The sequence below is a fragment of the Epargyreus clarus genome, unplaced genomic scaffold (assembly GCF_041222505.1).
Source record: "Epargyreus clarus isolate Ecla_fem2 unplaced genomic scaffold, WU_Ecla_fem_2.2 ptg000007l, whole genome shotgun sequence".
In the NCBI taxonomy this organism is placed as follows: Eukaryota; Metazoa; Arthropoda; class Insecta; order Lepidoptera; family Hesperiidae; genus Epargyreus; species Epargyreus clarus.
Window position 1 is genome coordinate 11,158,566 of NW_027332215.1, and position 23,645 is coordinate 11,182,210.

The 23,645-nt window shown below is 35.7% G+C and overlaps 1 protein-coding gene across 2 annotated transcripts in view; it reads left to right on the top strand.

Moving 5' to 3' along the window:
* Nucleotides 1-23,645, top strand: part of Tkz (tyrosine kinase-like protein) — an 84,711-nt gene that overhangs the window by 31,451 nt on the left and 29,615 nt on the right. For both annotated transcript variants that reach the window (XM_073074602.1, XM_073074601.1), the window contains exon 3: nt 19,546-19,651. In XM_073074602.1, coding sequence (XP_072930703.1) covers nt 19,546-19,651 — 106 coding nt within the window. The remainder of the gene's footprint in view (nt 1-19,545; nt 19,652-23,645) is intronic.

Here is a 23,645-nt window from a genome sequence, read left to right on the forward strand (position 1 = left end):
TTTGTTGAGCACGGCTGTCTATTAAAATGGTTCCGTACGAGGTGGTAGAAATGTTCAGTGTTCAACTGTTTATCACCGTCACACCACACTCTTGTAATAGCTTTGTTAAAATTCAGCTGATCTAATACGGTTTGGTACACGTCACACATAGTTGACAACATAATGGAAAAGTCCCAGCCATGTTGGATTTTATTATGATTGAATTAATTATTATAGCTTTTAGGCACAGTGATACTGTAAAAGCTATAATATATAATAGGTGACAAAAAGTCAAAATCTCTGTGTAAGAGAAAACTATAACTGAGTACGATAATGTACCTAATGTGCTTTCTAATACCTAATGTTCTCAAAATAAATTAGTATAATAAAATTATAACACAAATAAAACTTGAATTATCTTAACTTGAACTCAAGTATACTAAAGAAATAAATTTATACAAACGTTGGATTCAACTTGGGTAACAAGCGACTTAAAAATGGTACACTAGTACACAAAAATGCTATTCCTACCTTACATCCACGGTTTCTGAAGTAAATCATATATGTACGTCGTATATGAGCGAAATAGATGCGTTAGGAAATAACGAGGACAGTGAAAAGTGACTGCGCTGGTGTGAGCGGTAGGTACAGACAGTATGCAGATGCAAGCATTATCATTTCGTTCCTCCGCACCGGGGGAACATATTATTGTCGTCGTGCCTTAATGTGCACATAAGTTATATCTTTTTAATGTTTGGACCTTGTTTAATGTAAGTAAGTCACGTTGTAATACGTACCTATATTGCTTTTCGGTCTAATGGATTTGAAACTGAAAAAGGATTGACCAAAACTTTACATAGTTTTTAATAGTCAATCTATTTAAAGTTGTGCTAGCCAAATATCGTAATTTCATAAGTGTAGTAGGCAGAAATTATCAAATTTTGATCTTTAGTAGACAAAAAATTGATAAATTATTATTTAGGACCGTTAGTGTCCGTCCGACTAATCTAAGCTAATCTTAGTAGCTGCTCAACCTATTTGTGCATAACTCTTTCATTTAAGCACAGAATACTTCACGGGTAGTAACGTAGGTAGCCGTTGTTTCAAAAATATCCGGAGTCCTTTGGTAAAAATAAAAAAGGACAGCAGACACTTTAGCAGGCCAAAGTATAGTAATTATTCTTTCGTAAAAAAAATAAACGGACGCCAAAGAGCCAATAGATAGTGGTCGTCTATAAACCGCTTAAAATGTTTAGTCACGAAAGAGCGTTTCGATTGCATAACATGCATAAAATTGTACCGGCCCGGTTTGACGTGAAATTCACATGGCTATCAAAGCATAACTTCACCGGCGGATGCTCGTTTGGCTTGCTAACGAATGCTTCGCACTACTTCGATAATGTAGTGCAACTTATCTACGCGAAAGGAATGCTTTCAAACGTGACACGTTTAACGACCGCCCGTGTAAATTTGTCAAATAACCATCGTAGAGGTTTTATGGCTTAGCCACAAGTAAAAGAAAATATATTTTAATTACCAGTCTAATTTTAAACGTCGCTCACAAGAATCTTGTATTCTAGACAAAACAATTCCTTGCTCTAAAATGTACACTTCCACGGCGAGACGATATCAATATTACGGACACATTAATTTTACTTGAAGTTTCGTAAGAGCCAAGAGAGGTCCATCCCGTATTTGTATATTCACAAGGTAATTTCATCAAGAATTCACCGAAGCCACCGTCGACGGAATCTAACGTTTTGATTAAAACCTGTTACGGTACCCCAGTGAATAGGCACTGAGAAGGGTATTCATCGAGCCAATACTTCGGCCATCAAAAGATCGTGTCACAGGATCCTAATGAGCTTAGGCAATATGGAAATACTGAGGAAGACGCCGAGACGCCCGAGGAACTTAGCGAACTAGTAAAACTAATTTCAATGAGCGCATAATATCCTGCATCGCTAGGTGACACTAACAGACGTCAAGTCTACTACTCTGCTAATAACTGTGAGAAAAGATTAATAAGTCTTGTCGTTCTGTCATCCCTTTACCCAATATATTGGTTTGAATGCCTACCGATCTTACACGCTTTGTTAATTACTATGATACACCATAGATTAGTAAAGATTACTCACTCCTAACAAGAAAATGTACCCAGTTTTGAGAATTGAAATAGTTGCGTAAAAAAGTTTTGCCACGTCTCCGTGCTAAAATGTCCCTAAAATATTTGAAATAATTATTTATTTATTACGTAATTATTACGTAAATTAGTTATTTATTCGTGAATTTTCTCTAAAAATGTTTTTATTTGTCAAGGATGCAAAAAAAGAACTTACTAAAATAAGCCGTTTGTGGCTTCATTCAATTTCAAGGTGGCGAAGTATCTTTACTAATCTATGTGATACACATAGATTAGTAAACAAACTATAAAAAATGTTTTGTCTTATCGATTTTTTATTTAAACTAAAATAACGGTTTGAAATCTAAGATTTCTTTCAAGCCAGGAAATGACAAAACAAGAAGAAAAATTTTACTCATTGTTTACTAGAGTTGGTCTGATAGACAAATACCTAATATAGTTAGAGACACTGACAAATTACTGGTCCATATTTGCAACAGAAATGATGCAGGGAAAGGTATATTTTAATACGAGTAGTATTAATTAACCAAGCTTCACACAGTTTTTAAAAACTCCATGTATCATTGTGTCATAACGTCAGCCGCCTAGCAATAATTGACGAATCGTGGAAAGCGCTTAGTCTATCAGTACCATAGATATATTATCCTACTGACTATATCTATTATCGGTACGTACTAGGTAAACATTTTCAGAATTTTAGATGATAATAGAAGAATTCGATGAGAAATGAAAGTCATAATTTAGATTTAAAAAATAATATATTTCTTAGGATTTATTCCTATACTAGCGTATGAAGGTAGAGCTTGAAGGTGGTAGAACCCTTTGTGGTACACCGCCACCGCCACACCTATTTCTACCTCATAACAGCAGTGTTAAGCGCTGTTGTGTTCTGGTTTGAAGGGTGTGGTAAGCGTTACATACTTTTCCGAAGCGTTCCAGCTTAGTCCTCAGGGGTAGCGGCACATTTGTGTCCGACCTCAAGCAGGAATACCTATCCTATCTGGGGTTGATTACTGATGTACATGGGCGGTAGTAGCCACTTACCTTTAGATAGACTGCCTGATCGTGCTACTCCAATATTATAAAAAAAAGATGCAAGAATATGCAAAAGTAGGTATTTTAACCGACTGCGAAGGGTTTTTCGAGCGTATGTATATCTCTTATTCTTTAGCACGCCCTACAGCTCCACCCCTTGACGGATTTTAACATATGAGATGTTTTTGGATGATTGTTTTTGTAATTATTTTCTAGTTATTATTATTATTTTTAACTGCGTATTTTTATTCCTCTAATACAGAGTTAGCTTAGGTGATGAAATAAATAGAACATACAAGGATAGACAGGCATCAGCCTGGCTGCAAAAATCAATATTTATCAGATATTGCATTTTTATTTCCACAAAACATGTGGTTAGAGACAACATATAAGTATAGAACGTCGTATACAATTTTGCGCGTATGCTTTTTGCCTAGCAACTGAACACATGTACCTACACAATGCCTTATTAGACCAGTGCCGAAGCCTTTAAAAATGGTAAAAAATGAAAAAAAATTACAATAGAATGAAACCCATTGGAAAAGAAGGGGAATATGATCAAAATGAAAGGAAAAATAAATTACGGTCGATCCGAGTTCGGGAAGTGGGAGGGGGTGATTTTTAAGGGTAAAAAATGGTTTATCTTGATGTCTGGCTAATCTACACGTCCTATGCGAAAAAGTTCGATGGCAAAGTTGTAGGTAATAAAAAGATCTACAACTTTTGTATTTGCAATTTTTTCACATAACCTCAAAATTTGGGTGAAAAATTCAAAAAACCAAGTTTTTGGTTTTTTATTTATATCTTTTTCAAAAAAAATTTTTTTTTATACGAAATTTGGTGAAAACTTACCTTATTATGCCCCAAATACACTGTAATTTATTTGATTAAAAATATTTATTTTTTCGCCTTATTTTCACTTAATATCAAAAAAGCATCCTAATTTTCAATCGAAAATTCTGACGTCAAAATATCAGCTTTTTTCAAAAAGTTTGGGGGCTTTTTATTCGTTGAAATATCTACTTTCTGATGGTGTAAAAACAAATATACATTACTATAGGAAATGTTCTCAGAAAATGCAAAAAATTGAAAAAAACCCAAATTCGAAAATTTTTTTTATATCAAAATTGTACATTTGAGGTATTTATTAAAATTTACACTTTAATTACTCAAAAAACGTAAGATTTCATGTTTTATTGATAAATGAAAAAGTTGCAAATTAAAATATACTTCAATAAATAACAAACAAATAAGTTAATAAAGTTAATATTTAATAAGACATCTACAATATTTTGAAAAAGTTGTAGAATCTTATTTAAATAATATTTGTAGATGTCTATTTACTGCTGTTTTAAGATAATTTATATACCTGAGTGACCTTTGGTAAATTTTAGCCCATTGTAAGTTATTTCATAGAGAAGTGGGGACGGACCTAGGAGGGTCTGGGCCTTACTACATACCTGCTATTTCGTAGCAGCTGTAAAAACCGTTAGCCAGTATTCGAGATACAGAGCAGTGTACAACATCGTTTTTAAAAATACACGTGCAGGCTCAGTTACTCTAAGTGAATTGTGAGAAATTTACTTTATTCAAAAAATCGTTTGGAATCTACATAGCAAGGTAAATACAATCTGTATTTTAATCTATATTAATCAACTTTAAAATAAAAATAGTAATATTTTCTTTCATAAATAGTATGTTTAACATAACATAACCTAAAAAATTAAAATTGAATGATATTTTAGTACAAGAATAAAAAATAGTAATTTCGTTTATTTTATACAAACAAATTTAGTTATACTCATGATAAAACTTTGAAGGCATTATTAATTTAATTTTGTCTTTTCAGATTATCAGTATGGATGGATCTGTTTGTATAATCTGCAATAAGTCAGATGACAAGCAAGTGTATGAAATAAAAAAATCAGCTTTGAATCGTTTAGTGGAGTCTAGCAAGAAGAGAATCGACAATAAATACAATTGGGCTTTTTTCAATTTTTTGCATTTTCTGGTAACATTTCCTATAGTAACGTATATTTTTTTTACACCATCAGAAAGTAGATATTACAACGAACAAAAAGCCCCCAAACTTTTTGAAAAAAGCTGATATTTTGACGTCAGAATTTTCGATTGAAAATTAGGATGCTTTTTTGATATTAAGTGAAAATAAGGCGAAAAAATAAATATTTTTAATCAAATAAATTACAGTGTATTTGGGACATAATAAGGTAAGTTTTCACCAAATTTCGTATAAAAAAAATTTTTTTTGAAAAAGATATAAATAAAAAACCAAAAACTTGGTTTTTTGAATTTTTCACCCAAATTTTGAGGTTATGTGAAAAAATTGCAAATACAAAAGTTGTAGATCTTTTTATTACCTACAACTTTGCCATTGAACTTTTTCGCATAGGACGTGTAGTTTAGCCGGAAATCAAGATAAACCATTTTTTACCCTTAAAAATCACCCCCTCCCACTTCCCGAACTCGGATCGACCGTAATTTATTTTTCCTTTCATTTTGATCATATTTCCCTCCTTTTCCAATGGGTTTCATTCTACTGTAATTTTTTTTGGTTTCAAAAATTATCGACCCTGGTCTATATTGTGTGGCGATAATTAGCAAAAGTTATTAATATAGACATAATGATATTATGGCGGTATTTGACGGAACACAGTTTTTTATTACTTTTCTGATATTTCATTTAAAAGTACGAGTAATGTTGAACTTGTCATATCTTTAACAAATCCAAACGCACGGAACTGTTTTGTCCAGTCTAAATAAGAATTTTCTATGGTCATCTTCCAGCTCTGTCATTAGTTAGCTTGAAAGTGCCATACTATGGCAAAGTTACAGAGGTGTTTAAATTTCAGCTTATTGAAAGTAGTTAAAAAATTGATTTCAAGATTTGGCACATACATGTAAACAGACAAGTTAAGAAAATCATCCGTCAGAAGTAGGAGAACTTCTGCTACTTTGGCAGCCAATCATATTTTGCTGTTCACACTTCAAAGGATTGCAAACACGGGGTTCATTACCTGTCGTGGTGACACTTGTCGGAAAGAACACGAGTGATCGTTGCTCTTTGAGTGAAATCCGCTCGGAGGCCGGCATGAGTATGCATGCAATACGAAAAGTTTTCGTGTTGAACCTGCCAAAATAGCAACGGATATTTAAAACATTAAAAGTATTCCAAATATGAAATATTTTTGTAAATTGTTTTCATAATTTTGTAGGTTGAGTGATTTTTAGTATTTTTATATTTTAGGTCACCATTTTGACAAGCTGATTGAATTCGAAAATTTTTTTCGAAGTGGAAACTCAAACTAACGTTACTGAAAAAATGCACTAGACCGATTTTATTATATCGGTCGGGACACTACGCGCTAAGAAATTAAATTATCCCTGGCTTATTATATTAACTTATAATATTCTAACGTAACCAGCAAGATATAAGAAAAGTAGGTTGCGGATGGAAACACTGTTTTATGGTAAATTTTGCTTTTAATATTGATGACTTTAGTTTAACTTTGGAATGAATAACATCAGTATGTGGTCTTATACGATAGAATGTTACGTCTTTATTTTTACAATGGATGAGTTTTATATTTTTTACTGTATATGCGTCGATAACTCTGTGATGTTTTAACTGATTGAAATAGTTCGGTTGAAAGAATTTCACATTAAACAAATCACGCAAAGAAATTTAAAATAGTCTATTTACCCACGAGAATTCAAATTATTTTGGACTGCTTTTAAAGTCAGATTTTTTGTTTTTTTTTGTTTTATTACTTTACCTAGTTTTTTATTACTTTACCTTAAGTAACCAGTTGAATGTAAGTTACCGGGCAGAGTCGGAAAGCTGAAGAACGTATTTTTGCTGCCTTTATGTCCTTGTAGCAAGGTTTGCGTTGGTATGTATTGGTCGGAACAGCCTGCTAGTACGGCTGCTCTAGTGCAGGAGGAATTTAATCTGAGATTAGATCAGAATTAGATTAGCAGTACCTACTTCACTGTCGTGCTTGGGGGTTGGTAGTAGACTTGTATATGTACATCGGCTGTAGTGTCCACTCAGCATCAATTGGAATGCATGTTAGTGCATGTATTCGGAATTCTTGTTGGTATGTGGTTAGCTATCGGGTATTCAGGACATACTTGTCCTTTAATGTATTCAAAATCATTTGCAAAATAATTTAGTCCATCTGTAACCTTTTAGGGGAACGGAAAAACATTTCTGCAATGAGAGGACTTTCTTCACCGACATCTGAGTTATTTCGACTATTATTTTAAATGTGTTTCGACTTATTTTGAAAACCAAGTTTATATTTTTGTTAATTAAAAAGAGTATTTTTTTCGTCGCTCTATTCCTCTGTATAGTGACAAATTATTTGATTAAGTTTCTTCAAACGAGCCTCTCGAACAAAATTCTTGGATCCGTGTCGTCATCGTTAAGATGTTTTACTGTTGAAGCAGAGTTTATTCAGGAAAAACTGTTGCAAACTAAATGCGGTTCCGTCTGCCCTTTCATAGATATGCGTCAAACCGTAAATTAACGTAGCGTACATCGGTGCACTTAGACGACACGCCAAAAGTGTTGACGAGAACTGGTTATGATTTTGCAAAACGCTTTCAAGTTTATAGTTGGAGTTATAGGTATAATGTAGTAGCGAGTTTCAACTATAACACTGTGGTAGGAAGGTGGTTTGGTCGGTACCTTATGTGCATGTTATGAATATTATGCAAGTTAGCCGGATGATAATATTCTCTATTTGTATAAGTATGTTATAATAAAATGTTTTTTTTAAAAAAAAATGTCTATTCGAAGTGTGTATTTATTAGTGAGATGGTGTATACCAAAGTGAATTTTGCGGAGTGGATGGTATACCTAGTTATTAGTTCAGTAGCATATCTAGTAACTCAAAATTTATGGAAATAATTGTAAGGGGAAACTCATTTAATCGCTATTTAGAAGTTTACGAGGCACTAGAATGCCGTCCACGGCACTATATCAGCGGGTAATGTTATAAAGTGGCACTGGAAGTAATCTTTCTATGAAATATCCCCAGTACAGAAGTTACCTGGCTTTAGAAAATTTAAATAAATAAGGTGTCTTATAAATTTAGTTGTACGAGAAACTGCGACTGTGTAAATTGGTCACGCCGTTTACAGCACCTAGTTACAATTCTATACAAACAGTTATTATCATAACCAGAATTTAGTTTAGTTTCGCTCCAAGTAATATACGGGTATGGTGTAAAGTTTGCGAATTGGTTTTTTATCATTTTGGATAATTAACGATAGCTTTTGGGTTGAAGCACGTTGTAGTGAGAAAGCACTATCTGTTCTGGTCTGAAGGGAGTTCAGCAAACTAGCATTCCACATATCTTTTCGGAGTATGTAATGTATGTACCTACAATGCATTTACATATAAAATCCGCCATATCAGAATTTATAGCCTAGTGTATAGAAACTATGCCTGTCAATCTGTGGGTCCGAGGTTCAAATCCCAGGCACGCATATCTGATTTTGCAATACGTGGTGCACTTATTAATAATTCATCTTGAACATTCTGAGGAGATCCAAACACCTGAGATTTCTTTAGGAAAAGAAAAGTTTTTGAGGCTGTGTGAAGTCTAAAAATGTGTATCCCTCTTACCCTGCGAGGAGGCTTGAGCTTAGCACTGAGATAGTGAAGAATTGACGATGAATAGATGTACCTATGCGTACCGCAGATGCCATTTTTGTATTTGTTTTTTTTTTTGTATTAATTACGGTAACTTATTGCTGTCCCTGTTTACTATATGTAATTTTCTATTTGCAACGATATGCAGTGCAAATTATTTCTCTATTTAATGTTTCCTCATAAAACATATTGATTTCATAAGTTATCTGCAATTAATAGGTTACTTATATGTAATTTTCTATTTGCAACGATGTACAGTGCAATATATCTCTTCTTTAATGTTTTCGCATAAACATATTAATTTCATAAGTTATCTGTAATTAATAGGTTACTTGGTTATCTGTAATTATTTGGTTCACACAATATCGTTCTACTCAATTCAAGTCTATTTCTTTAAACTCCGTCTTAGAAGCACACGTTTATTATTTCCCGGTATACTTTTGAGAAACGTACAAAACGTTTCTCCGTAACTATCGTGCAAAGACCCCATGGAACTATCAATAATGTGTCCATTCTTAAAAAATATTTCACTTCGAACATGTAATACCCCTGTCAATGTGTTGAAAGGCAACTGCAAGACGAAAACATCTGAATTAAATATAACGTTTATGGCACCGCGTGTAGGAAGACAGACAAACACTGGCAGCCCACGTTTTTATTAATTATCGATATGCCATCGGCATTTGAACGATTTCCACCTAACGATCGTTCGTAGACCCCGCTCAGACATCAATAATGCGTCCATTCTTAAAAATTATGTTCACCTGCAGCATGCATCCCTTCGACGCATTGAAAGGCAGCCGTACCACGAAATCACTTTGAATTAAATATTACGTTTGTGGCACCGCGATTCGGAAGACGGACTGAACAGGCAACGTGCGTGCACATAAACTAATGATGTGCCGAGTCGGCCAATTTTGGTATTCGAGTACTTTAGTACTCATATAAAAAAGAATCGAGTCAGTACTCGAGTCCAAAGTATTCACAAAGTACTCGAGTACTTTGTACAACATACAGTCCAATAGCAAAAAAAAAAAAAAACGCCACTCACTACACAAAAAAATACGGAAGAGCAAAAAAAAAAAAAACGCCACTCACTAAACAAAATTATCAAGTTTTTACTTGTACGAGTAGTATTTGTAGTGTACGAGTAACGTCAGTATTCGAGTATTACTGGTACTCGAGTACTCACTATTGGTACTCGAGTATGCGAGTTTATGTAAGTACTCGAGTACTGACTCGAGTCGACCTGACTCGGCACATCTCTAACATAAACGTTTCGAGTTGCAACAGGTAACAGTAATGCGCATATTGCAGCGATGATCAATAGATGTCATGAATAATACGCGAGATACTGGAACCGCACCGAAGTCGGTGTTTTATTCTAACGAGGTGTAACGGTGATGGATGGTGTAATATTTTTACGGAGCCACACACCTCTGGAAGCGGAAATGCCGGCCGAACGTTGCATTGTTTTTCACTATAGACCAAATGCCGCATGCACTCTAAATTCTCACTTCTGTAACAACGTAAGACATATGAGTTCACTGACCACTTTTAACGCTGATATTCAATTTTTGCTAGATGTGCGAAACTTGCGGCCCACCTGGTGCTGAAGGTGCCAGAGACATTTTTAAAAGTGACTGACCTCACATTATCAACATATAGAAACAAAAATATTTAACGCTACATCGCTTCTATATGAAATTGAGAATAATTTCTACTAATTGTTGATATTTCTAGCCTCCGAATACTCTCGTTCATTGCTAATGTAATGTTTAAATATAGTTTTTGTCTGAATTTCTACTTAAAATACTACAAAGTTTTATAAAAATTGTTGCGGTGTAAGCACTATAGCTATGCAGGCGCAAGTAAACGTCAGTGAGAGTAGTGGAGGATATTGATAACCGCGGTTTGCATATTTCAGATAAACACCGTAAAATAACCGTTACTCCCTATAATATTCATTGTCGTTGCATGTGAATCCCATCTGAATCATCATACATCCACTAGATCACACCGACAAACCAACAAATTCATTTTGTTTATAGTTTAATCCAGGAGTTTCCAGTATTATTATTTGCCAATAGAAATCCAATGAGTTCAATCATGACGGCCTTTTGTAGTTGAGGAGTTTCTATAACGACTTTCCGACGTCATCAGCAGTCAGCTCCACTGTATTATAATACTGCATGGTTATCGGAGATAGGTATACGCGTGTTTTCTAAACGACTTTTGCCACAGATCGAAATTTTACTACATTGGAAAGATTGGTTATTAATAACGAGCGTTATAGGTATGTCTAATTTTAGCTCAATCGAACTTACGAACGAAGCAAGTTAAATGAAAACTTGTCAGAAGTTCTACGCTTAAAAATTCAATTGTGTTATTCCAATCTGCAGTTTCCGATATTTTATTTAATACTTAGTTTATTAATGAAAAACTAAAATTTAATTTCGACTTTGCCATTTCCTCATATTTTAATAGCAGTGTAATTATCGCTGAGTTATTTGAATTGTTATAAAAAATTGAACTTGGTTTTCAAACTGTCTTATTACGGACAACGCAGAATCGTGTAGGAAATAGAAACAGTTGGATATATAGAATGTTAAGCGGAATTAGCGGTTGTGGAGATTTTCAATGCAAATTGATCGAGCGGAACCTGTATAAAAGGTTCCCGGCGAACACAGAACCACCGTTCTCGGCGCTTAGCGCCTGGTACGACGGCCTTGCATTCCACATACCTATCAGAGTTAAGTGTGAAAGCCGAGTCTCCCCGGCCCTCAGCTGCTCATTGACACCCTTAATATTTAATTAGAAACTTCTCCGCTCTCGCTTCGGACGACGTCACTCCATCGAGATATACGAAGAATTGTAAATTTCACAAGTATTCATACTTTTCAAGTGTAATTTCAATTGTGCCATGGATCGCCTCATTTGTATGACTTCTTCGTCACGAGAAAAGTTCCACTTAGCCAAGTTCTTCGTTTCACAACGATTACCATACAAACATGTTTATTTATACCCTTGTTTACCGTTGGCATTTAAACTCCGCAAAAACGTGTCGAAACATTTGTTTACAGAGTTCTTTGTATGATGCTACAAAAGGAAACCCAAAAAGGTAAATGTCAAGAAAAAAGTTGAAAATTTGTATGGCAGTTGGCGAATGTTCTTAAACAGTTCACGTAGTAACGACCGGTACCGGCGACAATGGCAAATCACGTCATGGCCAATGATTTTAAAGAATGAAAACGGAAGCCGCGGCCGCGTCTTAAGCTCTGTTCCTACCGATCACAGGACGAACAATTCATACAAAATAAGTACCGACACGAGACGAGGAACACTGCACTGCTCAATTAATATTAATATGTTTCGTCTAGTCGCACCGTGCTCGCGAAGCCTGAACTAAACACGTAACTAAAACTCACCAGTACAGTATCACTTTATTATTCGTCTCATATCGATTTCAAGACAAAGTAAAAAACGAATACCCGTAATATGTGTTCCTGATCGAAATCGCCCAAAGCTTGATTACCGACTTCGTTCATTATGCATGTGCCTAGTGAGCGTTGCCCGCTTTTATTGATCTTCCAGTGGGCCAGTAATTATGACCTCTATATTTGTAGATACGTCTGTGTATTGAATAGTTTCGTAAGCCATTACCGAGGTACCGGACGAACCGTTATCGTCAGAAATACGAGGTGATCGATAAGCACCACGTTTGTCGCGAAAACTACTAAACATTTAAAATGAATCGTCCGACGAAAAGCTAACGACCCTCCCTACATACAATGAAAGTAATTAAAATAATAGTTTTAACGATATCACGCGAAGTGCTTTTCACTGTAAAGGAAAAACTGGTTACATTGTCGGTTTATGCCCGACGTATTATAGTGTATGAAAATTTATTATGTATTTGTCTCCTGGTAACCGATGCCTACGCTCGTGGATTTGCCGAGTGAGAATCGATGAAATTTATACGGGCTTGAGCCAATATTGTGGACAATTTAAGCTGACATTCAATCGTTTTATGTAAAAATAATATAGGTATCCTTCTGTGGATGGATATGAATGAGTAGCGAGTCGCCACTGTGCTGTTTATTATTCATTAGACGACTACATGTCACGCAAGATCGTAAGCACGCACAAACTCGACGCTTCTCAAACTTTCTTTCAGTATAAATGTATTATTAGTTTTTCTTCCAATTACATTTGGCTTTTCTATTATCGAGTTATCAGTTCCTTTGTCCAGTATCTGTTTCTAATAAAACTACAATATATTTATTTACTGAGATAGTTGAAAAAGTATAGGTATCTTTTGGATATAAAAACGCATACACTTTGCGAGTCGCTGGACAGAGTAAATGGTAAAGCATTAAGCGGAATCATTTATCCGCGTTTATTAATATTCAAAACTAGCGTTATGACGTTTGCAATTTGTTCTCGTGCGCTGAGCAACAAGAGGCCACTGCTTAAATAACGAGACACGCAACAAGCGACTTGTATTTGCATTTGACCTATAAGTGTTTGTCTTTTGCACCATTACACTAACCACAATTATATTCCGTTCGCTTCAAGATTCCACTCGCCTCGGATCTTTTGCCAAAGCAAATATTAACGGAAAACATTCAAGTTATGCTTGCCGTTTAAAACGCCATGCTTTAAATGCCATTGTTCGAGGCTGCCACGCCACGTGTGCATAGTTCAGGTTTACATAACATTCATTGGCTATGCGACTTTTCATTGATATCAATCTGCCTTCGGTACCATATATTACTTCGCGCAGTCACTCGATGAATATAAATTAAGAAAGTTATTGAATTGTCTACGGCTACTCGGAGCGATTGATGCCATATGCGAAATGAATGCTTTTCCTTTTGAAACGTGTATTTGTTTATTTCGAACAGATTTGGTCAGGATGCATTGGTCGGTTCAAATAAACGAGTAGTGAACATTAACGTTGACTACATTAAGGTAGGAGCTTGAAACTACTATAATGTAGGTGGTCTACGGCTTCGGCAAAAAACAGTCGCCGTAATAACACGTCAATGTACACTTTGAACACACGTATGAGTGTTTATTTGGCCGGCGATTGCAAAGGGTTAATTATGAGTAATTTCACAGGCTGCTCCAGTTTTCAGTTTATTTTTCCCCGCTTGCTTTGTGAATTGAAATGCCTGTATTTGATTCTCTGAAAATATTGGGTTAACTGTGACTATTGACACTGTAAAGTAATAACGACAGATTTTCCTTTATTACGCAAGCAGTGTAACAAATGTATTGTTTATTTGGGTTTGATCCCCGATGGAAATATCTAATGACAGTTAAAAAAAACGTTGTTTCTGGTTGATGAACCAGCTTGTATTTTTGTTTGTCCTGCATTGTAATTAAATGTAGGTATAATTCGGAATCATTATTCAGAAACCAGTCAGAACTCAGAATTTAGAACACCGTTTCGTAACATTAAATATTTTGCAGTTTTATAGGGCAAATTTTTGCAGTTAAGTTACGATTGAAAATTGATCTTACCTAGAATTAATAAAATAGCATATACCTATAACATTTGTAATCACTGCTGTGTGAAAAAAGCTCAGTCTGAAAATATACGTCTTGTAATGCTAAGCATGTTTTTTGCTTGCGTACTTGTAAGAATAAATGGCTGCAACCCTTTTAATGTCCCATTTCTGGGCACGAGTCTCTCTTAACAACTGACGAAAGTGTACAGTACAAAGTTTGTTCAGCCACATTACTCAAATACGGGTTGGTGCAGAAAAAATATTTATTGTAATTATTCTAAACGCATTGTTTTGATTATTACTCACTTATATAGCTACCACATATAGAACATACATATCAAATTTGGAAATTCTCTAATGAAATTGTTTGAATTCCTGCCACTTTCGACAAATTTTATCGACATTTCCTCCATAACTCTTACTTAAAAATCGGTTCTGATTATTCCTTATAGACTAATCTAAAAACTCGAATATCCAAAAATGTTCTAAAATATTAACAACTGCAAATGCGAGCGAAATAACACGTATTATGATGTTAAATTTCAGCTTTCTACGTCTTATGATTTCGAAGACAAATCGGCTCTGACTGGCAGATATAAGTGGGCTTGTTATGGTGATTTTCATGTCAAGAACTATAACCGTTTTTTGTCTATACCCATATTATTTCGAGCTTCATTAAATTTGCTAAGCATTGATGGATATTAAATTTTGAACCTTTTTGAAATAGTAATCCCATCGAAATCAGCCAAACAGTTGCAATTACACTAATGAAGATTATATTTTTTTCTATGCATATTTCACGTTCAATGCATTGTACAGAAGACAATCGTGCCGTGCTATGTAAGTACCGGCATTAGTCGTTGCAAATTCAATAGAGATTAGACAGATGTTAACTGAATATAACATATACACAACTTTATACACAATTAGCAAAGTTATAACAATCCTATGGCGTATTCCCGTGAACTTGTCTTTACATTCCAAGCGGCGACGCAAGTTATCATGCAGCACTGCCGGCAGCTAATTAAGCGACGCAATGTACCGTGGTTCATATGTGAATAGTGTGATTAAACACCGCACTCGCATACTCTATCATGTGCCATTAACATTTAAACATCAATAAATTCTGATACGATGAAACATAATGCTCACTGTGGTAAACATGATGTGATAAATCTACTCGTAGGTATGATTTGCAATGTATTTTGCGTAAATCACACATAATTGCCAATTTTGTGGCTTCTTGAACAGAATAGATGGATCTAATCAAAACGTGAAGTGGTATTTCAAATGTGAAAATATGGGATCGAAAATGTAAATATTTGATACCTATGTAAATATTTGATGCAAAATTAACGTGAATGATTACCGTGCTTACAATTACACCTTAAAGGGCGCTTAAATAAAACTTAAAATAAACATAACAATGTAGGTATAGTGGATCAAAAAAAAAGCGGTCGTACAGAAAGATTAATTTCTATAAAACAGTTATGTTAGCGTTTACGTAATAATCACAAATTTTTGACACCGGCCAAATTAGTGTCGTGTTTTGGAATTTAGAATTATGAAACATTGCAACGGAGTGTTACGTTGGTCTGCCGCCTCGCGTACTTTACGCACGCGATATCATTTGATAGATGACTAATGAGCGACCCCTCGGAAATTATAATATGCTGTAGTACAAGCCCGATGAGAAATTCGCATGAGGCCCTGTAAGCTACGATGATTATTAATTCGGTGCTCTTTTTAATTTAACACATGCAGTAAAAATATGTGCACGCGTTTCGTGCTGACATGAGCTCGCGATTCGTATTTATTAATCCTTGGATATGTTTTCAGTGTTATTGTTGTTTTCGATACAAGATGTGTCGCTTTATGGTTACCCAGGTACAATGTATCGAAATACTTAAAATAATAATTCTAACATGACTTCCGAAAGTTTTGTAAGTTCCGTTTTACGTGGGACTTCTAACCCATAAATACATACTAATTACAAATAGTTACTTGAACTCCTTTCGTCGTGCATCTCCGTTGATCTTATCAACTGTCAAATTTGAACTGGCGCCGGTTCGGTTTGCATGACAATAACTTGTTTCTGATACACCGACAACCACGATGACGAATTCACGAATATTCCTCTAGGCGTGTTCTGAATAAAATTACGACAACTACGTATCGATTGGGTTTATGCAGCGACGTACGGGTTGATTACTTTTTGTGCATTCGGTTCAATAATGCGCTCGAGAGGCTATTGTTCCACAGTGAAGTGACACGACGTGAAATGCCGTCAGTTCTGGTGTCGGCGGCGTGTAACCGGCAATCGACTTTTCGTGGACGTTTCTATTCATTGAATGCACATTGTGCAGGTGGTTCGCATTATTGCGTCCCGATACTATCTCGAAATGGCCCTAGTAAGTACTTCATGCTGTCGCGAACGCAGAAACTATAATAAGATTTTATTTTAAAAAGAGTTTAATTTAAAACTACCTAGACGCCTGGAATTTATTTCAGTTATTTCAATAAAACATTGGTTCTTGTTACGCTGTTTCCTTCATTCTCTTAATAGACGGAGTCAACGGTGCATCACAACAAATCTGCATGAAAAGTGACTGACTGAATGAAATGAGATTACCGTGCACTAGTTTGTTTCTTTTGTACCATATAGGTACCGTAAGTTAAAGGTATTATGTATAACGAAAACGCTTTAAAATGTAATTCATCATTCCTTATCTACTTAGACGTGATTTATCACTACACAAACCCTAAAATAGGGAAAGCAGCTACAATCCATTTCATATTAAACGACTTCCTATATTTTGGATCGATCGGAATCACTTATACCTACGAGTACTACGAGTGTATTTCCAACTTTTCAAACTCCCCTACCTGCCTGGGCATGATCACCGGCTACCTAATTTATTCACTAAAATGGATTATTTTTAGAAGCGAAGATTCCTTGACTTATACGCGAGATTATTAAATATTTACATAATCCTATGAACGCGTGCACATGAAGTTTAATGTTAACTCTAACAAAGGTGTTTATATAATTTCTTATCATCTTCAATGGTATTTTATAACAAGACATAAAACGATTTCTATTTTAGCATTATTAAAGTAGAATAGAGTCACTTATATTGATCTATGGTATAAGTTGTTCTGTAGACCTTGCAGAATTAACACTAATAACAATTACATTAATAACAGTTAATGTAATTGCAGCGTTGAAAACACATTTTGAGAATTTAATTCAATTATAGTCTACATGTCTCCTAATTAGTCTTCTTGTTTTAAAAGCTGCCTAGCCACATTGGAATTTCATGTAACTTTAGTTCCACTAACTTTGTCCAAATAGCACGCAACATTAGTACCTACCTGTGAGCGTCCTGCTAACGAACTCTCTCAGGAGTTTATGTAGCTTATTTTTGGTATTTTACTGTATTTTTTATAATATAAAAGTAGCAAACCACCTCATGGTAAGTGGGCACTGCCCATAGACATCTCTAATCAACTCAAGATAAGATTAGAGTCCTACCTGAGGTAGGACACAGATGCGTTGTTACGGATGAGGACTAAGTTTATAAGCCTGAGATTTTTCTTATCATAACCCGTCAAATTAAAACAGAGTTTTTTTTATATAATATAGGAGTAGCAGACGAGTATGCAGTCCACCTGATGGTAAATGGCTACTGCCGCCCATGGACATCTGTAATCAACCCCAAATAGAATTAGATATACCTACCTGAGGTCGGCCACAGGCCGCTACCCCTAAGGACTAAGCTGGAACGCCTCGGAAAAGTCTGTCTCCCTTACCACACCCTTCAAAACGGAACACAGCAGCGCTTAACGCTGATGTTATTAGGTAGAAATAGGTGGTGCCGCCGGAGTTGAACCACAAAGGGTTCTACCACCTTCAAAAGTACTTAACACTGCAATTAAAAGGCTAAAATAAATGTGGCGGTGCAGCCGGATTTTACCCACAGAGTTACCCTAACTTTGTACATGCTCATTCGGTATCTAAACCGCTGATACATTCAATCTGATTGTAAATTCTGTTTCGATGAAATCAATTTCGTGCTTAAATTACAACCGAACTCGAAATGCCACTGACCAGCACGCGTATACTTGTTAAAGAATATTTAAGCGATGCGGTTCGCAGTTTTCGAATCAATCAGAGTCCATATTTCAGTTTTAATTAACCCGCGGCCCGTGTTTGTACATGTCATGTAATGCTGCCTGTAATGTTTCCGTCGGTAATAAGTATCAAGTTTAACTCAATAAATGTTTTTGAATCGGACTAATGCAGTCCACTCGATGACGGGTGACCACTCAGACAGGACATTTAAAACCAATTGAATTCCTAAGTACCTTTAATTTGATTATAAATCCTTTGTTAGTACATACCAGTTCTATGGTAGCACAGCTTTGTACCACTATGCATTTTGTTTGTTGAATTTAAAACAGACCCCGTCCTGTGAAGTCAGCGTGTAAAGTAATAGGATATCCAGACATTTATAATGATAGGACGTACTGTTCCCGTAGCACCTCTTGGCGGAAATAATGGTGCAGTTCGCCATTTCCTTTCTAACGGAGGGCAAACTGAGCATGTGATTCGACACATTGCATATTCCTTATTTTTATTTACTTACAGTAACGATATGAAAGTAGTTGTCCTTTGACTGATATAGCAATGTAGGAATAATGCTGTTTGATTCCAATGAAACTAACATTTTAATATGTTATGCGCCTCCTTAATTTTAAAGAACAAACGAACGAGCCTAGTCAGGTAAAAACAGTAGGCACAGATGAGATCACGAACACTATATGCAGTATAGGGCAAAATATCATTATTCAAGCCAAAGTGGTGTAAGTTAGCTAATTTAATTCCTTTAATATCGTAACTCTACTGAAATATGCTGTCAAAACTAGTAGTATATTTTACAACTGAGGCTAGTTTTTAACAGATAACACATCTACCTTGGATTTGTACCAAGGTATTGAAAGGAGAAGATCCTTTTGGGAAGAATTTTACTCATCCGTATCTGACCAAGAAAAACGCGATATACCGCGTTTACTCATCCGTATCTCGATGAGTAAAATTCGTCCGTATATCGGGACCAGGCTTTTCTGAACTTACATGACTGTATGATAATGATTGTTCTGAGATATGTACATAGTGTATTTGGTTGCAGCACAATGCATTGCGCCGCTCGGCATGGAGAGCGGACTGATCCCGGACCGGGACGTCTCGGCCAGCACCTCCTTCAACGACGGCAACGTGGGACCAGAAAATGGACGGTATGTTTTTTAAATAATATATGAGTAGCCGACGAGCATGTAGTGCAACTGTTGATAATTGATTACTGCCGCTCATGGACAACTCCAGATAGGATTTAGTTATTCCTACCTGAGTTCCGCCACAAATGCGCCGCTATCCCTGAGGACAAAGCTGGAACGCCTCGGAAAAGTATATCACCCTTACCCCACCAAAACATAGCATCGCTTAACACTACTGTTATTAGGTATAAATAAGTGTGGCGGTGGAGGTCCCGGAGTTGAACCACAAAGGGTTCTACCAACTTCAACATATGGCACCTTTCTTCATTTTCTCTTAACATTTTTATTAAAGTCAAATAATATTTATTTGACTTTATGTGTAGACCGAAGAGCTGGCACGCATTTCTCTCAAAGAATTGCTGAGGAATTCAAAGAGGAAATGCTGCCGGCTTCAGTAAATCATCGTACGCGATTTTTCAATAAATAAACATATCTACTGAATCTGGCAATGAAATCTAGAAAATAGACAATCCGATTTAATTAAAATTTTCCTGGCATCATATTGCTTTTGCTGAGTACCTATTTATCGCACAACCTGAACGCTACTTCTTGCTTGAACGCATCTTTTGTTTGCGCGTCTTATTATACGGCACTTTTCACGTATACGCCTTTTTATAGGCTGTTTAACATTCAAAACTTGTGTTTGTGTACTGCCTTTTCAACCCTAATTCATCAACTCTGCATATAAATTCATTCAATGATGTTACTTGTGCTTACATGCACTTCAGTCTAAAGTATTTTCTCTTAACTTATTTACTTGTTTCTTCTACCTATTTGGCTGAAGATTTTCACGGGAAACTGAGTTTTAATCTATAATTGCCTAGTATTGTCACGTGCTATGTAGCGCATGCCTGGACAGAAGACAACGAAAGTACACTAATAGAATTTCCGTATAGACAGCGCGGCAACCGCCACATAAGGGTTCTAGCAGACGAGCTATTTTTAGCATCGTCGATCGACAATTTTGCTGTTTTTCGCTACACCCGCAAATGTTCGGTCACAAGGTTACAGTTTTTGCTCGCGCGATGTAGTAACTGAACGCGAAAAACGAGATATACCGCGTTTTACCGACTGGGTGCTATAACACCGTTTTCGATACTGCGACCGAACGCAGCTAGTCGCCAAAACGTGACGCATTATCGATGTAATCCTTAAACCGCTGCAAACCGCTGGTGCTAAAAGTAGCTCGTCTGCTAGAGCCCTAATGGAACAAAGTCAATTATGAAATACATTGCCGCAGCCGTTTCTGGAGTGGCCGTGCCAGTAAAATATTAATGCGAAATTGACCTATCAATGATGACAACGACATTGGTTTGTATAAATAATAGTAGACTGTTACTACAAGCGTGGATATGTACTCGTATCATTCACGTGTTATGATATTATTGATATTGATCGCTATGAAAACGTTTGAAGACATTTATGCATTATATTAACATTTATTTTTTTGCAAGTGCAGTTTAGCTAAGAATCACAATGATAGAAATAAGATATTTTGATACATTAAAATTAAAACTTAAATGAAGCAATTGTGGCACCATTACACGGTATAGTTTTGGAATACGAGTGATTTTCTGAAGAAGCAGGTAAAGCAATACATTGGATTCAACATAGCGAACAAAATATTCTCACAAATAGTGTCTCGTCAGGGTAATGGAAATGCGACAGGTAGTTTAAGAGTACATAACGTGACACCACGGACGCGATCGTATTGCAATGGAGAGCAGCTAATATTCACTTATCTTTGATAAAAAATCTTCCAGAAGCAGCACCTGGAACGAGAGAATGGGAAATGTGAAAATGCAATAGAAAATATCTAAACGCCCGCGAATGTTATTCGGGCGGCAAAACAATACCGTATTTTACATCCCTAGCTACGAACGGATTGAATGCAAATACAATTGAACTCGACCACGTAAACAATAGCACACGATTCCTTCCCTTTTAATTTTTCTATTTTTCAATGCTGCTCTTGGTCGCCGCTCGTCGAAACTATTGCCACTGGAAAAATCATTGCTGATTTATTTCTCGTTTCAAATGTCGAAATATGATACGGTACCTCAATTGGATCGAGTCGGCTGCAGAAATTAATTGAAGTTTCGCTGAAGAAAATTACGTTTCACAATTTCACCTTTTGTTTGCCGTTGAAAATTGTTTAGTTATTGCTACCTTACTTTCTGTTATTGCAATGGGAATTTGACAATAATCAAATAAATATGTTATTGAGTCTTATCCCAGGAGTCAGGGCTTTAATTTCCACAATTGTATTACGCCGCAATCTTTCAAATGAAAGCACTAACTGGCGGCCCGTGGGTATTAATGTACCGTAAGTAACCGTAGTTTCCTTGAAACGATATAGCTGCCAGTTTGAAAAAAACATTATTATTTCACCGTCAACTACATTTGTTTTTTGTATAATTGCTTTTAGCTAGTAATTTGTATTGATATCGGCGTCTCTGGCTACTGTTAATAATTACAGGCCGCGCGACCTGTGTCACGTATCTATCAAACAAAATGTCATTTTTCCGTGAAGTTTTTATAGTGGAATTACATTCTATGCAGTGGCTTCATTCACCCATGTACCTATCGCATAATTGTATTTCCATACAACGGCTAAAGCTATTTATTAATAACTAGCTGACCCGGCAAACCTTTTTGCGCCTCAAAATCAATTTATCAAATATATTTCATATAAAATATAGCCTATGTTACTCGTGGATAATGTAGCTTTCGAATGGTGAAAGAATTTTTAAAATCGGTCCAGTAGTTTTTGAGGCTATTCATTACAATCAAACAAACAAACAAAGTTTTCCTCTTTATAATATTAGTGTAGATTAATCTATCTAATTTCCTACCAAAAATCGATATTTGACAATTTCTTAGTGTGAAAATTTTGTCAAAAGAAAAGATAACAATGGATTTTTCATCCCATAGTGAAACTTAAAAAAATCTACCAAAATATAAGGGATGCAAAGAATATCTTGAATACTTATGAGAGATAATTTGAATACATTTCTTATAGTAACTATTATGGAATGGTACTCCTTTAGAGGTGCACTAAATAGTTAAAAACCTAACGTACATTGGGAGTTTAAAAGATAAACAATGCACTAACAGTATAGTCCGCGTAAAACTGCTATTCCATTCTGAATATAGAAAGGAATCCCGTCGCCATAGCAACTTGTATGACTACACCTGCTCGCAACAACGTCAGAGCGGACTTGCAGTTTGGCTGACTAAGCAAGGACTAAGCCCGAGTGGTTTATAGCACCTGTAAAATTAAAATAAAATAACATTATTGGTAGTGCTCCGGTCTCTTCTAAAGCCGTCTACATGAAGTCCTCGCTTCGTCAAGGGGTTTATGGTGACTTAAAACAACTAACTTGCGGCTTACTAATGCATTTGAGCAACACGTTGGGCTACACTTTGCTTCTCAGCCGCTATTTCCCACTTCCCACTATGGAATACATTATCAACTTAGCTTGCTTGGTGGTTGGTTGGCTCAGGGTTATATTTTCTATCCCTTTTTTTTAGGGTAAAAACTGAACTATTATTACGGAATTACTAAGTCTCTGCTGTTGTCCATCTCTAACTTGTCCAAACTCTCTTAAATCGTAATACAGAGAAACTTGTTTTTTTACAATGAATATAATACTATAAATTCTTCACATACTTTTGAGATTTTTTTTTTTTTTATAAATCTCTCTGGTATGCGGGTTTCCTCACAATGTTTTCCTTCACCGTTTAAGCAAGTGATAATTAATTTTGTCTTGCCTCCCCTCTTCTATTACACATGTTATAAAATAACTTTACGGTAATGGCATTTTACCGACCAACACGTACATAAACCTTCCGTTTAATCTAGTATGTACAAAGTTACGAACGCCTAAACTGCACACACGTTGCATCGGGAACTAAGCGGTGCTCAATAGTTCCTAATCCACAATAATGTACA